The sequence below is a fragment of the Peromyscus maniculatus genome, chromosome 2, assembly GCF_049852395.1.
Source record: "Peromyscus maniculatus bairdii isolate BWxNUB_F1_BW_parent chromosome 2, HU_Pman_BW_mat_3.1, whole genome shotgun sequence".
NCBI classification, from domain to species: Eukaryota; Metazoa; Chordata; class Mammalia; order Rodentia; family Cricetidae; genus Peromyscus; species Peromyscus maniculatus.
Genome location: NC_134853.1, coordinates 128,930,305 through 128,946,934, shown reverse-complemented (window position 1 = coordinate 128,946,934; position 16,630 = coordinate 128,930,305). Strand labels below are relative to the sequence as shown.

The 16,630-nt window shown below is 44.6% G+C and overlaps 1 protein-coding gene and 1 non-coding gene across 3 annotated transcripts in view; one reads left to right on the top strand and one right to left on the bottom strand.

The window, feature by feature from the left end:
- Positions 1–16,630, top strand: part of Zyg11a (zyg-11 family member A, cell cycle regulator) — a 40,401-nt gene that overhangs the window by 22,142 nt on the left and 1,629 nt on the right. For both annotated transcript variants that reach the window (XM_076564690.1, XM_076564691.1), the window contains 10 exons: positions 1,253–1,393; positions 3,601–3,777; positions 5,806–5,870; positions 6,651–6,750; positions 6,835–6,888; positions 8,186–8,347; positions 8,925–8,969; positions 11,909–12,103; positions 14,487–14,548; positions 14,896–14,993. In XM_076564690.1, coding sequence (XP_076420805.1) covers positions 1,253–1,393; positions 3,601–3,777; positions 5,806–5,870; positions 6,651–6,750; positions 6,835–6,888; positions 8,186–8,347; positions 8,925–8,969; positions 11,909–12,103; positions 14,487–14,548; positions 14,896–14,993 — 1,099 coding nt within the window. The remainder of the gene's footprint in view (positions 1–1,252; positions 1,394–3,600; positions 3,778–5,805; positions 5,871–6,650; positions 6,751–6,834; positions 6,889–8,185; positions 8,348–8,924; positions 8,970–11,908; positions 12,104–14,486; positions 14,549–14,895; positions 14,994–16,630) is intronic.
- LOC143272092 (small nucleolar RNA Z39) lies at positions 2,504–2,566 on the bottom strand. Its single transcript, XR_013049541.1, has one exon. It is a non-coding gene; the product is annotated as a small nucleolar RNA Z39 (small nucleolar RNA).

Sequence of the window (16,630 nt, the reverse complement as noted above, 5' to 3'; positions counted from 1 at the left end):
CTGGGACTTATGCAGGGACTCTTGGCTCAATTTGGGAGGAGGGGACTGGACCTGCCTGGACTGAGTCTATCAGGTCGATCCCAGTCCTCGGGGGAGACCTTGATCTGGAGGAGGTGGGAATGGGGGATGTGCTGGGGGGAATAGGAGGGGGGGCAGGAAGGGAGAGAACAAGGGAATCTGTGGCTATTATGTAGAACTGAATAGTATTGTAAAATAAATAATAATAATAATAATAATAATAATAAAGAATACTGAAAAAAAAAAAGACCCTGTCTCAACAGAACAAAAGCACTTTCTTGTCTGTTTGAGTACTGGGATGATGGTGTGTGTGGTGGAGGCAGGATGCATGTTTTGAATTCATTTCTTCTTTTCATTTTGTAAGATTCTCACTTATTCTCTGCTCCTCTGTTTGGTTGTTTTTCTTGTTTTTTACTACCCAGGGGTGTCGAAAACTTGATCATGTCTAGTTAAAAAAAAAAAAAAAGGAAAAAATTCCTTATGTTTTGGAGAGCAGCTACAGGAGAGGGTGTAATCGGGAGACCTCCACTACCTTTAGGCTAATTGAAGTGGGCTGTTTTAAACACAGCATCCTGGGATGGCAAGGATGAGTTATGGCATGTGAGAAGCGGGGTTAGAACCAAGGACAAGGACGACTGAGCTCCTTTTCCTGTGCCTTCCTGCCTTGACTGGATGGTTTTTCCTGTGTGAGTGCTTAGCCTGCTGATAGGCCTCCATTGTGATCGTTCATTGCTGGAACTTTGCACGCTCCAGTGTGGCTTGTTTTGTTGTTTGCACTAGGAACTGTGCAAACCCCGGGCTTTATACCTGCTAGGCAAGTAGTCTACACCAAGGCAGATCTCCAAACCACAGTCAAGTGAGCTTTTGTGGTCATGTTGTCCCCGTCCCCCGTCCGTCTCTCCCCCCTCCCCCCCAGTTCTTGATTCAGACAGGGGGCTGTTCTCTTTTGAGAATTCTCTTGCCTGTGCCTCCTGAGTGTTGGGATTCCAGGCCTATCTGGGCTACAGGTGCAGGGAGGAGTACATGACTTCAACACTAGCACCAGCTTCCTTTGTCATGGTACCGAGCTGTACATTTCACTCCTTGGATAGATCTGTAAGATGGAAGAATCAGGACTAAATGGGAGCAACTTGACTACCTGGAGTATCTGAACACCTGCTGTGCTTTTGAAGCTGGCCGGAACCCAAGTGCAAGTGTGAGGAGGTGAAGCCTGCTGTGACTCCATGTTTTTCAGGTTGCTGGAGGAGCCAACATGAGTCAGATTTCTGAAGCACTGAGCCAGTACAGGAACAGGCCGTGTTTTGTGAAGGAAGCGCTCTACAGGCTCTTCACAGAGACGCTTTCCCTTAGTGCCATCCTGCCTGCCATTCTAAAGGTAATTCAGAAAGAAGACTGACTTCATCACCTCTTTCTTGGTCAGTTGAAAGTTGTTTACTAGCAGGCCTGGTGGAGCACCCCGTTAATTCCAGCATTCTAGAGGAGAATGAAGACAGATCAGTGTGAGCTCCAGGCCAGCTACTACTACATAGTGAGAAGACCTTGTCTCCTAAAAAACAGTGTTTGGTGAACAGTACAGGAAGACAGTAGTAGCATTGTATTATCTTTTTAAAATGTAAAATAGGAGTTATGGATCTGTTTGTAGGAATTGAATTCACTCTGCTCTAGACATTTCCTATGCATTTATTTATTTGTTTAGTCTTCAAATGCTAATATTTGATTTTCTTCATTCTTTTTCTTTTGTGAGTCTCATCTATCCCAGGTTAGGCTTAAACTTCATGTTGCTGAGGATGATCTTGAATCACTGAACCTCCATATCTACCTCCTAGGTGCTAGGATTACAGGCACGTGCCGTTAAATGCCCACTTTATGTAGTGCAGGGACACTGAGCACACCTCATGTGTGCTTGGAAGCACCGTACCGCTAAGCTGCACCCCCAGCTCCAACGCTGATTTTTTTTTTTTTTGTTGGTTGGTTTTTTCGAGACAGGGTTTCTCTGTGTAGCTTTGCGCCTTTCCTGGAGCTCACTTGGTAGGCCAGGCTGGCCTCAAACTCACAGAGATCCGCCTGGCTCTGCCTCCCAAGTGCTGGGATTAAAGGCGTGAGCCACCAACGCCCGGCCGATTTTCTGATTCTCTTCTGACCGAGTACTAGGACATGTTTACAGGCGTGTTTGCATGCCTGGTTTATGCCATGCTGGGCATTGAACCCAGTAGTCTGTGCGTGCTAGACAAGTGTCCTACTAACTGAGCTGTATTACTTGTCCTAAAGTCAGATTTTCTGAAGGAAAGCAAGAACAGAACAAAATGAAATGAATTGTTGCCTGGAGTAGTGATACATACCCTGTGACTCCAGTACTCAAGAGGGAAAGGTGGGAGGCTCTGAAGTTCAAGGTCATCGTTGGCTATATATAGTGAGGCCAGCTTGGGATACATTATAGCTGACTTTTGGCTTAGGAAATGATAAACTCATTTACTTTTATTTTTTATATATCAGAAAGCATTTACACTATCGTGAGTTTATCCATACTAATTTGCTTCATCACATGTAAAATCACTTTTAAAATTTAATTTTACATAAAAATGCAGGCACAGCACTCATAAAGTAATTCTAAAGAAACAAAATCTAAGTAACACTCCTTGTTTTGCATTTGTGCTCTGGGTTTTCCTCCGCTTACACTGCCTTTCCAGTGTTATGTTTTCTACTTTCCAATTTCTTCCTTCTCCCTTTGTTAACTCATCCCATCCTTTTTTCCATCCATCTGGTGGTTTTTGTTTTTCCTTCCTGCTTTTTTTGTTTCCCTTCCTGCCTCTGTCTCCTGTCTGGGTTCTAGAGCCTGTCTGACGTGCTTTGTCTGTGGAGTCTTCCAATGTGTGGCCTCCCAGCTGCCACATTTATACCTCTCCTGGGTGCTTTTTTTTTTTTTTTTTTAAGTATTATGTATACAGTGTTCTGCCTGCATACATGCAGAACACCAGAAGAGGGCGCCAGATCTCATTATAGATGGTTGTGAGCCACTATGTGGGTGCTGGGAATTGAACTCAGGACCTCTGGAAGAGCAGCCAGTGTTCTCAACCTGAGTCATCTCGCCAGCCCCTCCTTGGTGCTTTTTTTCAGTTTCATGTCTAGTATCCCCTAGTGTGAATGCTGAGGATTTATGCTAAGGCATATTCACTGGGAGAAGATGTCTGAATACTAGCTCTTAGAAGGCAGAGGCAGGAAGATTGCTGAGTTTGATCAGCCGACCTCCACAATGAGACCCTGTCTCAAAATATCCCCCAAAGGGCATACTCTGACTGATATTTGTGTCTCTTGCAATGCTCGTCACAGTAGCTTGGGTGATGCTCGGGAAATGATCATACAATTCCTGGCACAGATAAAGAGATTCAGGTCCAGAGCCACCCAGATAGTTATTTGGATTTGAAGCTATTGCTGCAATTCCTCGGTGTCCTACAGAATAAATTCTAAGAATAGGAAAAGTGTGTTATTAACCCAGTGAGCGAATACTCGCGCCAACAGAAATAGACTGGAGACAGAACCAGAGTCTTTAATGGTGACCATCCCTCTGAAATCGCTCCTCTTCAGCTCGTGGCTATAGGAATGAGGAATCACCCCCAGAATCTGCCAGTGCAGTTCACCGCCAGTGCTTGTGTCCTCAACCTCACCCGCCAGGGCCTGGCCAGGGGCATGCCCATCCGTCTGCTGTCGGAGGTCACCTGTCTGCTCTTCAGAGCAATGAAAAATTTCCCCTACTACCAACAGGTAAGTTCAATTAAATTGTTGACTGACATTGAACCTTAGAGCAGATAGAGGGAAGATCTGTATTACTGAATTGGTTTTTATTCTTTTATAGATAAAATAGGACTTAATGTTATAGGAAAAAGTAGGAAATATGAATAAGCAATGAAGCTAAAACCATTTACTCAGAAAGCTGAGCGTGGTAGTGTATGTCTTTAATCCCAGTACTCAGAGGCAGAGGCAGGCAGATCTCTGAGTTTGAGGCCAGCCTGGTCTATGAGCGAGTTCCAGGACAGCCAGGGCTACCCAGAGAAACCCTGTTTCAAAATACCAAAAATATAAAAATGAAAAGCATTTATTATCTGCTAACATTGTCAGGCCAGGTGTGATGGTTCTCACCTATAATCCTAGCACTTGGGAGGGGGAGCAAGTAGGGTCAGAAGTTCAGGTTATTCTCTGCTGCTACATACAGTTCAAAGTCCAACATGAGATCCCGTCTCAAACAAACAGAAACCCGAGGGAAGAAAAGAAAGTTGAGTTGGACCAACAAGATAAAAGTTAGCACTTAGCAGGTCAAAGTGCAACCTTAAGACCTGAGTTTGATCCTTGAGACTCATATGATGGAAGGAAAAAAACCACCTCCTGTAAGTTGCTTTCTAATCTCTGCACACACACACACACACACACATACACAGAGTTTTTTTTTGGGGGGGGGTGTCAAGCCCCAGCAGTCCGACAGCCCATTTATAAAATAAACACATAGACGCTTATATTATTTAAAAACTGTATGGCCGTGGCAGGCTTTTTGTTATAACTGTTCTTATATCTTAAATTAACCCCTTTTTATAAATCTATACCTTGCCACGTGGCTCATGGCTTACTGGCGTCTTTACATGTTGTTTGTCATGGCGGCGGCTGGCAGTGTCTCTCTGCCTCAGCCTTTCACTTTTCAGAATTCTCTCTTTTGTTTGTCCTGCCTATACTTTTTGTCTGGCTACTGGCCAATCAGCATTTTATTTATACAGAGCAATATCCACAGCAGTGCCTTAATTTGAAATCATAAAAAGATGGAATGACCCAAGTGTTTCAACAACAGATGAGTAGATACGCAAATGTGATGTTTGTTTAAGTGGGTTCTGTCTAACAAGAAAGAGGTGAGGTACTGGTACATGAAACATAGTTGACCCTAAAAACATGAGTCAAGCAAAACATGCTAAAAGAGTGAGTGACATGATTTCATTTAAATCTTTATTGCGGTGGTGGTTATTCAGCAACGTAAATTTGTCTAATTGAAATGCATGATAGCTCTCAGGATGAAGGCACCTCCACCCTGGTAACCCAAGTTGGATCTCCAGGACCCACATGATGTAAGAAGAGAGCTGGTTACTTCAGGTTGTCCTCAGACCTCTACATGTGTGCTATGATGTGCACACCCAAATACACATACCTACACACACACAGACACACACAAAACTAATATAACTTTTAAAAAAAATGGGAGTTGGGACTGGAGAGATGGCTCAGCGGTTAAGAGCACTGGCTGCTCTTCCAGAGGACCAGGATTCAATTCCCAGCACCCACATGGTAGATCACAACTGTCTGTAACTCCAGTTCCAAGAGATCCAACACCTTCATACAGACAGACATACATGCAGGCAAAACACCAGTGCACATGAAATAAAAACAAATAAAAAAAGACGTTTTTTAAAAAATGGGAGTTGGTCTTTTTTTTTTTTTTTTTTCAAGTCAGGGTTTCTCTGTAGTTTTGGTGCCTGTCCTGGATCTTGCTCTGTAGACCAGGCTGGCCTGGAACTCACAGAGATCCACCTTGTTCTGCCTCCTGAGGGCTGGGATTAAAGGTGTGCGCCGCCACTGCCTGGCTTAAGAGTACAATTCAGTCTTGATTCCAGTTGTAGGAGTGAATTAAAATCATGGAGAGGAGGACTGCATAAGTAGTGAGCTCTCCATAAAAACGTTCCGTGGTCACACCAGCCACATGTCTTAACCTGCTAAGCATTGGCTTATGAGTGTTTGTCCTTTCTTCCCCAAAAGTTACAGAAGAATTGCCTTCTCTCCTTAACCAGCTCCAGGATTCTTATGGATGTCCCGTTTGACAGGCAAGTACTGATAAGCATCGGATTGAGGCCAGCAGAGCTTAGTTACTCACATTCTTACTGGAATGGACTTCTCTTGGGCTCTCTCTGAAAGGTTCTGATTTTCATTGCTAAGGCTTTAAAAGTTGACATTTCCACTTTTGTTTTAAAAATTTCCCTAGCATATATCATACACAGTACTGGATTTCATTGTGGTATTTTCATACCTGTGTATAATGTGTTGATTTTTTTTAAAGATTTATTTATTATGTATACAATACCAGATCTCATTATTGATGGTTGTGAGCCACCATGTGGTTGCTGGGAATTGAACTCAGGACCTCTGGAAGAACAGCCAGTGCTCTTAACCTATGAGCCATCTCTCCAGCCCTAATGTGTTGATCTTATTCATCTCCAAATACTCTCTTGTTCCCGTCTACTCTGAGCTTCTTCCTCTTTCCAACTAGTCACTCTTCTTTCTACTTTTCATGTCTTTATTTGTGTGAACAGTTAGCTTAATTAGGGCTGATTACAGGGAAATGGGTGAGCGTTTACTTACAGGCAGAGGCACGGGCAGCTTACCAGAGGCCGCACCACTGAAGAGAACATCCCTGCCTCTGCTATAAGCCACTAGCTGGATAGACTCTAAGGGAGGGGAGGGGCAGAACCTCAGAAGCGCTCTGCTCTCAGCCTTTAACTGTGTACAGAATTTTTGGAAGGAGAATAAAGGATTTATTTTCACTTGTTATTTATAACTTTGTAAACTTTATGCACCCGTGAGAAAAACAATATTCTGCTTTTCAGGCTTGATGCTGCCAAGCTTGTTATGAGGTGGCTGTGCAGACGCGAGAACCCTAAGATGCAAACAATGGCAGTGAGCATCACCTCCTTCATAGCCCTGAAGGTAGGCGTCCGTCAGCGGCCATTTCTCCCTTCCTAGGCTCGGGAGAACGTGGGCATTTCACTCGGGTCTTCTGTTTGCTTCTAGCTCTCACCCGAGGAGACTGAACAGCTTCAGGAAGAGCTCATCATGGCAGTCAAGGTGAGCTGGTGAGCTGAGGTGATCACCACTCCTACCCCACCATGCTGGGCTTTGAACCCAGGGCCTTGTGTGTGCTAGGCAAATGCTCTACTGCTGACCTATATCCTTGGTCCGTAATACCTTTAAGAAAAAAGGAAGAAAGTTATGAATGAAGCTTTTGTTATTTATTTTTTCAATGACTTCTTTTTTAATGTGTATGGATTTTTTTTTTTTAATTGTTGGGTTTTTTTGAGATAGGGTTTCTCTGTGTAACAGCTCTGGCTGTCCTGGAACTCACTCTGTAGCCCAGGCTGGCCTACATACACTGCAACTCATGTATACTCACGAATACACACACTCACACAGCAAATAAAAATGTAATTAAAAAATATATTAATGGCTTAAAAAATACCTGCCTTGGGTGGAGAACCCAGGCCTGGCACTAGAGATCTTTGTATGTGGAGGTTGTGTACCTGTTTACAGTGGGCCAGCTGAGGACATTGGATGTTGAGACAGGGTCTCCCCCTGGGCTGGCAGCTAGCAAACCCTGGTGGTCTTCTCTCTAACACCCACAGCACTGGGAAAATGGGTGTATGTGACGTGATACCAGGCCAGTTTTTTCTTTGAGACAGGGTTTCTCTGTGTAGTTCTGGCTCTCCTGGAACTCAATCTGTAGCCCAGGCTCAACTCGAACTCAGAGATCTGCCTGCCTCTGCGCCGCGCCCCCCCACCCCAAGTGCTGGGATTAAAGGTGTGCGCCACCACTGCCCTGCTCAGACCAGCTTTTTCATGGATGCTAAGAAGTATTTTTTGTTTGTTTTTGTTTTTTGAGACAGGGTCTTACTCAGTAGCTTTGGCAGACCTGGAACTTGATGTGTAGATCAGGCTAGCCTCAAACTCATTGATTGATCTACCTGTCTTTGCTGGGATCAAAGTCATATGCCACCATGCTTAAGAAGTACTCTTACTGAGGTAGCCAGGCATGCTGGTATAGGCATTTAATCCAGCACTGGGAAGCAGAAGCAGGGTGTTCTTTGTGAGTTCAAGGCCATCTTGGTCTACATAGTGAGTTCCAGGACAGCCAGGGCTACCAAGTGAGACCCTGTCTCAAAACAAAAACAAGATTTATTTATTTTTTTGTATGTGTGGCACAGGTGTTTGTAGCCAGGCTGGGGCTGGACTGAAGGGCTTCATGCATGCTACAAATACTCTATCAACCCAGCCATATCCCTAGCCCCCACTTTTAGGAATCCTCTTCCCTTTTATATATACAGGAGTGAGTTGGTCATGAGGTCATTTAACTCTCTTTCGTTTTTAGGAACTTGTAACAATAATCAGACAAAAGACGGCTGAGAATTTAGATGATGTCACCTTCTTGTTTACTCTGAAAGCACTTTGGAATCTTACAGATGAGTGTCCATTGGCCTGCAAGTACTTTATTGAGAATAAAGGATTGGCAGTCATCATGCAAGTCTTAGAGGTGGGAAGGTGGGACTGTGTGGTGGTGGTGTGTTCCCTGAATATTGTGCACGATAATAAACTTATCTGGGGTCAGAGAACAGAACAGCCACAATATTAAACATAGAGGATAGATAGGCAGTGGTAGCACACGCCGCCTTTAATCCTAGTATTCCAGAGGCAGAGATCTACCTGGATCTCTGTGTGTTCAAGGATACAGCCAAGCATGGTGACTCACACCTTTAATCCCAGTGAGTGATGGCAGAAAGCAGAAAGGTATATAAGGTGTGAAGACCAGAAACTAGAAGCTTTTATTTAGGTGGTTAAGCTTTCAGGCTTTGGAGCAGCAGTTCAGCTGAGATTCATTCTGGATGAGGACTCAGAGGTTTCCAGTCTGAGGAAACAGGATCAGCTGAGGAACTGTCGAGGTGAGGTAGCTGTGGCTTGTTCTGCTTCTCTGATCTTCCAGCATTCACCACAATAACTGGCCTTAGGTTTGATTTAATTAATAAGACCTGTTAAGATCCCTGCTACAGGACTGCGTTTAGATCAGAAGTTCTTTTCTCCGTGCTGTAGTAACCCAAGCGTTCTCTTGACAGACGTTCTCCGTGTCCGTGATACAAAGCAGAGTGCTTGGCCTTTTGGTAAGATGACTTGTTTGAATTGATTTTAATTAAAACTAATCCTTACATAGCACCTAGTTTGTGTTGGGCACAGCTGTAGTCAGTTTAGATTCATTTAATCATTATATTCTGAGCAGATAATTCTTACACAGTAATCATCTGATGCTTCGAATAACCCACAATTTAGTGGCTTAAAATAACAGCAGTCTGGGGCTGGAGAGATGGCTCAGTGATGAAGAGTACTGATGGTTCTTCTAGAGGACCTGGGTTAGATCCCCAGCACCCACATGGCAGCTCACGATCATCTGTAACTCCAGTCCCAGGGGATCCAGTGCCCTCTTCTGGCCTCTGTGAGCACTGTGTGCACATGGTGCACAGACATACACAAAATTAAAATAAAAGTTAAAAAAAATATAGTAGCTATCTTATTTACTGAAAACCCCGTAGATGGTGTGTGTTGTGCCGTGCCTGTAATCCCAGCTCCAGGGAGGCTAACAAGTTTGAGGCTAGGCTGGGCTACATAGGAAGATCCTGACTCAAAAATTAAAACCAACCAAACAAGAGAGATTGGGAAACAGCTTAGTTGGTGGAGTGCATGTCGTGCAAGCCTGGGAACCTGCATTTGGATCCCCAGCACCCACGTATAAAGCTGGATGTGGTGGTGCTTGACTGTAATCCCAGCACTGAGGACACAGAGGCAGGAGGATTCCTGGGGCTCACAGCTGGTCTAGCCAAACGTTTGTGTCCATGTTCAGTGAAGGCTCTTGTCTGAATAAGTTAGGAAAAGAGTGATTGAGGAAGACCCCAGATGTTGACCTCTGGCTTCCACACGCATGTGCACTACACAGACATAACACACATAAACATGTATACCTCTCCCCATAAGAACCCTTGGGCCCATAGTTGGAGCTCAGCTCATGGTACAGTTCTGTTGTTTTGAGGGAGAGATTCCTGTGGCTGCAGCCTGAGTAATCTGGGATGATCTGACTCTGGTGTCAGTTGGCACTGGTGGTCTGCTGAGTCCTGTGTCTCACAGCAGTCTCAGAGTCCCCATCTACCAGAGCTTCCCTAGCTCTGCCTGTATCCTGTTCGCTAACATCAGGCAATGCTGAGATTAAGGGCAGTGGGTATGCTTCCATGAGAGGAGCGTAGAGTCCCATTGCTAAGGAATATCAGGAAAAATTATGTCAAGGGTAAGCAACATTGTGTGTTCTAATTGCACTCTATCCACAGCGTACAGGAGGGACCCATGTGTCTCACCTAGTTGGTAAGAGGTGGGATGAACACACAAACTCGGACAGCCAGGCTCCAGACCCTCCAGTAGGAACCACTTACCTGTAATTCCAGGCAGTTAGTTTTCCAGAAGCTTCTCAATTCCTATGTCTATACTGCCTCTTGACCAAGATATCCCACAGTTTAGAAACTTGTTTCCAGAAGACTTGGAATTTGGAGAAAGGGTGAAAAAGAGAAAAGCAGTTGAAAATAATCCCAGAGAGTTGAATGGAAGCCTTGTATGTCTTAGATGAGAAACATCCTACCTGCAGGGATAACAGATGCTTTTAGTCGTCTGGGGGCCTGGTGGACTGCTAAAGGCTCACAAGGACTTTTGATGCCCAGAGTTATGCTAATGGTAACTGTGTCTCTTTGTTGGGGACTAATGTCATATAAGCTTGACACTGAAATAGTGTTATTAACAGGGGTTTAGCTGGTTGAGGAAGGCTTGACTAATCCGTATCTCAAAACCAGGGCACTTGCTGCCTCAGACTTTGCAGCTGTGATTCCTTTGCACATACTAGTGTCTGGACCTGAGGGCTGCAGAAGCTGAAGGGTTAACTTTACTCTTCTCTTGTAGAACTATTATTTCACCCCTTCGGGCCGGTGTGCTGTCAAATTCAAAGGGGACTCCTAACGAGTGAGGCCTCCCAGGGCCCATCTTGTCTTCTTGCAAACCTCTCCTCTCCAATAGAGCGTGGCGACTTTGATAGGGTGTTAGTTACTTTACAGAAGTAACATATAATACAAAAAGCATCCACTGCCTCAGAATGTCAGTGAGCGCCTACCTGGAAAAGAGGGACATCCACAGTTCAAGGGACTTTGGACATCCTTTAAGAGTTGAACAAGAAACTGAAATCTTAGTTCTGCAGCCACAGGAAATGAATTCTGAGTGAGGCTGGAAGTAGATTTGCTCACTGGAGCCTCTGGCTGAGGTTGAGACCCTGTAAGACCTCATTGTAGAGGTGGAGCTAAGTCATGCCCTGTCTCTTGCCTCACAGCAGCTGTGAGGTAGTAAATGCGTTATTTATTTATTTTTTTTAAGATTTATTTATTATGTATACAGCATGTTTGCCTGCACGCCAGAAGAGGGCACCAGATCTCATTACAGATGGTTGTGAGCCACCATGTGGTTGCTGGGAATTGAACTCAGGACCTCTGGAAGAGCAGTCAGTGCTCTTAACCGCTGAGCCATCTCTCCAGCCCCGTAAATGCATTATTTTAAGCCAGTCAGTTTGTGGTAATTTCTTACACAGCATAGAATGAATACAATATGTTAAAAACAACAGCAGGACAGTGTTCGTTTTTAAATTTCACGATAGTGTGAAGCACTTGTGTGAGACCGAGAGTCAAACTCCGAGTTCAAGCAGTTATTGGCAGTGCAATCCCGACAAGTTCGTCTCGCTGAGTGCCAAGTTTCTTTGCAGTACTAAACATTGACTGAGAGATAATACAGATAAAGCTATTTTTCCCTCACATTGTGCCCAGCACTTAGTAGGTGCTTTACTTGGTTCTTTGCTATTAAAGATCATGTTCTTCACGAAGGGATGGGATTTGGGTCATAGGCCAAGTTCGGAGGGAGGGGGCCAGAGTAAGTTCTGGGACCGAGTCTAGAGGGAGCCGTAGGGAGGGTGCTGGTTCCTGATCCTTTCTCCCTTCTTGCCCTGCTGTGTTCCGCTGCCCTGTAGAACAACATAGCTGAAGTCAGAGAGCTCTCTCCCAAGCTGGTGACAGAAGATCTGTTGAGACATATCATCAGCCTGCTCCGCAGCACCAATATAGAAGTGAGCTACTTTGCCGCAGGCGTGATAGCCCATCTGACATGCGACAAACAGCATTGGCTATCCCGTGACCTGCAGAGGAGTGATCTTCTCCAGAACTTGGTACAGGAATTATTCTTAACAAGATCGATTCTTCATCTGTTGAATGTTTCCACTCATCTCATTAAATGTCATTAGTGATAGTTTCTAATTTTTTTTTGTCTGTTTGGACTTTGTTGTTGTATATTTTTGAAATGAGTCTCTGTGTAGCTCAGACTCTGCTTAAATTCATGGTGATTCTCCTGCCTCAGATTCACTGGACTTTTGGATTGCCAGTGTGGGCTACTGTGCCTAGCTCTAATAATGGTTTCAGGGTTTTGTATTTGTTTTTAATGGTGTGTGTGTGTGTGTGTGTGTGTGTGTGTGTGTGTGTGTGTGTGTGTGTACAAATACTGCCTACACACAAGTGCTTGGGACAGCCAGAAAAAGGCACTGGATCCCTGAGTGCTGGAGTTGCAGGCAGATGTGAGCTGCCCAGAGTGGTGCTGGGAACCCATCTTGGGTCCTCTACAAAAGCAGCAAGTGCTCTTTTAACTGCTGAGCCATTTTTCTAGCCCCTAAAGTTTTGTGTTTTCAAGTTTTCCTTGGAGCCAGTGAGATGTGTAACGAGTGGAATTTATCTGCTTGGGTTCAGGTTGGAGAGCACTTGGATTAGGTGGAGCTTACCCAGAGAAGAATCTGCTGTTTCCATGGAAACAGCACAGAAATGCACGGAAAGCCCAGGGGAGGAGGAAAGCAGGGACAGGGCTGCCTCACCATCAAGCCTTTAGAGGTCCTGTCTGTTTAGTATGGTGTCCTGCCCTTAATTGTTCATCAGGCTGCCCATCAGGTTAGCAGAAATCCAGGCCAGTCATTTAGTCTTTTCAGCCAGATTGCTGGTGCTTTCGTTGTTTCTCCAGGCAAGGCCTCACTCTGTAGCCCAGGCTGACCTGGAATTCCTGGCAGTCCTCTTCCCTACCCTTCCCGGTGCTGGGACTGTAGGCCCTGGCCTGGCCTGGCCAGCCTTCTGTTTTCAACCGCACCTCTAATTCATTCCAGAAAGTACCTGGTATGGCAGAGTTTTCCCCTCAGGAGTTCCATTCTTTTTGTTATTCTTTGTTTGTTTGTTTTCTTTTTTATGACAGGGTTTCTCTGTATAGCCCTGCCTGTCTTCGAACTCACTTTGTAGACCAGGCTAGCCTAGAACTCAGAGACCCACCTGCTTCCTGAGTGCTGTGATCACAGGCGTACACCACCACTGTCCATTCCCTCATATTTTTAACTTTACCCAGTGCTACATCTGTTAAACTAATTATTTCTCAGTCTGCTTTGTTTTCTGTTTGCTTCTATTTTAAACCCTGTGGACATTTAGTTTGTCAGTTTCTTCTTGCAGTGAAGATAGCTTTTTGTAAATGTCCTGGTGACATGTAGTAGCTTTCTGTTCATCTTTTTTTTTTTTTTTTTTTCCCCGAGACAGGGTTTCTCTGTGTAGCTTTGCGCCTTTCCTGGAACTCACTCTGTAGACCGGGCTGGCCTCAAACTCACAGAGATCCACCTGGCTCTGCCTCCCGAGTGCTGGGATTAAAGGCGTGCGCCACCAACGCCCGGCGCTTTCTGTTCATCTTTTGCAAGAAGAAAGAATGGGTCCTTTGTTTAAAAAAACAAACAGATTTACCATTCTGTTAATATAAGAATTAAGGAAAGTGTATAGATAAATTCACACTCAATCTACTTTCTTAAAAAGAGGTCTTTGCTTTGTTTGAAAAACTGTTTGTCGCTTTACGTTCATTTCATCTGTACAGATGTTTTGCCTGTGTGTGTGTCCCTGCACCATGTGTGCGGTGCCTGTGGAGGTCCGAAGAGGAGGACATCCTATCTCCTGGGACTGGAGTTCCAGACAGTTGTGAGCCACCCTGTGGGTGCTGGGTCTCTGCAAGAGCAGTCAGTGCTCATTTCTCCAGCCTGGCTTTTTTAAAATTTATTTTAATTGTATGTGTATGAATATTGCCTGTCTGTCTGTGTACCACACATGTATCTGGTGCCTGTGGAGGCCAGAAGAGGGTGTGGATCCCCTAGAACTGGAGTTTCAGATGGTTGAGAGCCACCGTGTGGGTGCTGGATTCAAAAGCAACAAGTGTTTGGAGTCATGTTGCTGTCCCTTTACTTATCACTGTACTGGGCACTGAGTCCGCAAGGCTTCACAAGCTGGGGAAGCACTCTGCCCCGAGCTCTCACACCCCAGCCTTCCACTGCAGTGGTTTCCATAAATTCTATACATAGTGGTTATCTAGTTGATCTGGCAAACAGGTGTATCTAAGATTTTACAATCAGCCTCATATTAAAAAAAAATTGTTGTTTCAAATTGTGTAAGTAATATGTGAAATAGCCTATTGTGGTAATTTTTAAGTAATAGAATTAAACAATAGCACATAACACTCTGCGTTTCCTCCTCTCTTTTGGAGTGCAGCGTGTAACCATGGAGAATTGGCCAAGTTCACGGTGTAAGATGTCAGCACTGGTGACCTACAGGTAATCTGAAAGTATTGCAGCGCCCAGTCTCCCTCTTGCGTAGTCTGCAGAGATAAAGTGTTGTGTCAAGTAGCCTCATGTTCAGATCCTGTGATTCCTCTTGGTAAAGTCTAAGAAAAGCTTTAAGACTAAGTTCTCCTCATGAAGAGACTGACAGCGTGCAGTCGTTCCTATAAAACGAGGCAGTGAATGTGTAGTGTCATATGAAATGCTGTTTCTTAAATGACCCCCCTCCCAAATACAGACTGCATAATACATCTGTCTCCATGAAGAACAGGCTCTATCGGGGGAATCCTGGAAAATCTTATACCCGAGACTTCTAAATTGGCATCTCTGTATCTTTTTAGATCTTTCAAAGCATTTTCCCCACTCCTTGGCAACTTCTCCCAGCCAGAAGTTCAGCTCTGGGCACTATGGGCCGTGCATCATGTCTGCAGTAAAAACCGTAGGTATTCAATGTGCACTCAGAGCAGATGTCTTCCAGCTAATATCCTGAGTAATGAATGAGTTCAGAATTGATTTTAGGAAAATGTTCTATAGAACAAAACCAAACAAAAACTGTAAAGCTGGGCAGTGGTGGTGCATTTAATCCTAGCACTTGGGAGGCAGAGGCAGGTGGATCTCTGCATTCTAGGCCAGCCTGGTCTTCAGAGTGAGTTCTAGGACTACACAAAGAAACCCTGTCGCAAAAAACAACAACAACAAAAAGAAAATGTTCTCGTGGGTCAAGGGAGCTGACCCAGTGGGTATAAGCATTTGCTGCACAAGCCTGGCAACCTGAGTTGGATCTCCAGAACCTGTCTGTCCTGTCAGTATTCTGTTGCTGTGAGGAGACATCATGACCACAGCAACCCTTATAAAAGAAAGCATTTCACTGGGGACTCGATTGCAGTTTTAGAGGTTTAGTCTGCATCATCATGGCAGAAAGCAGGCAGGCAGGCAGGTGGGGCAGCAGCTGAAAGCTGTACATCCTGATCTATGGGAAGAGACTGGACCTCTCATGGGCTTTTGAAACCTTAAAGCGCATCCCCAGTGACACACCCCCTCCAAAGTCACACCCACAAGGCCACACCTCCTAATACTTCCCAAACAGTTCCACTAACTGGGAACCTATGACGGCCATTCTCATTAGAACTCCACACATATGCCATGGAGTGAGTGTTTGTATGTGCACATAAGCATACAGACATAAACAAAAACACTAAAGGGGCTAGACTAGCAGTTCTCAGCCTGTGAGTCATGACCCCTCTAGGGGATGAATGACCCTTTTTTTTTCTTTTTGAGACAGAGTTTCTCTGTGTAGCTTTGCGCCTTTCCTAGAACTCACTCTGTAGCCCAGGCTGGCCTCAAACTCACAGAGATCCACCTGCCTCTGCCTCCCGAGTGCTGGGATTAAAGGCATGCGCCACCCCTGCCCGGATGAATGACCCTTTCACACAGGCTGCATATCAGATATCCTTCATATCAGATGTTTACATTCCAATTCATAACAGTAGGAAAATTACAGTGATGAAGTAGAATGAAAATAATTTTATAGATGGAGGTCACCACAACATGAGAACTGTGTTAAAGGGCCACAGCATTAGGAAGGTTGAGAACCACCGGGCTAGGGAGATGGCTCAGTGGCCACAAATACTTAGTTCTCTTCCAGAGAACCCAGGTTTGGTTCCTGGCACTCACCTTCAGGTGACACACCATCTAATTCCATCTACAGGGGATCTGTCACCCTTTTTTGGCCTGCATAGGTACTTACATGCACACACAAATTGTTAAAATTTTTAAATTAAGCCTAAAATTATTAAATAAAAAAGATTATTCACCTATGTCTGTTCCATTTAACCATTGCTAAAAGGAAAGTGGAAATGTCTTACAGTTTTTTAAGAAGCTACAGAATTACAAGCACATCTGGAAGTGGATGTCTAGCAGCAGAGACATCCTGTTCCTGCTCCTCACAGAACTGGCCTCATTCTGTGCATGCAGTCCTACAGCTTGCTTTTCCTTAGTCACTTAAAACTAATACTGTAATATGTGTTGTTTGAGACAGGGTCTCTCTAGGTAGCCCTGAATGTCCTGGAACTTGCT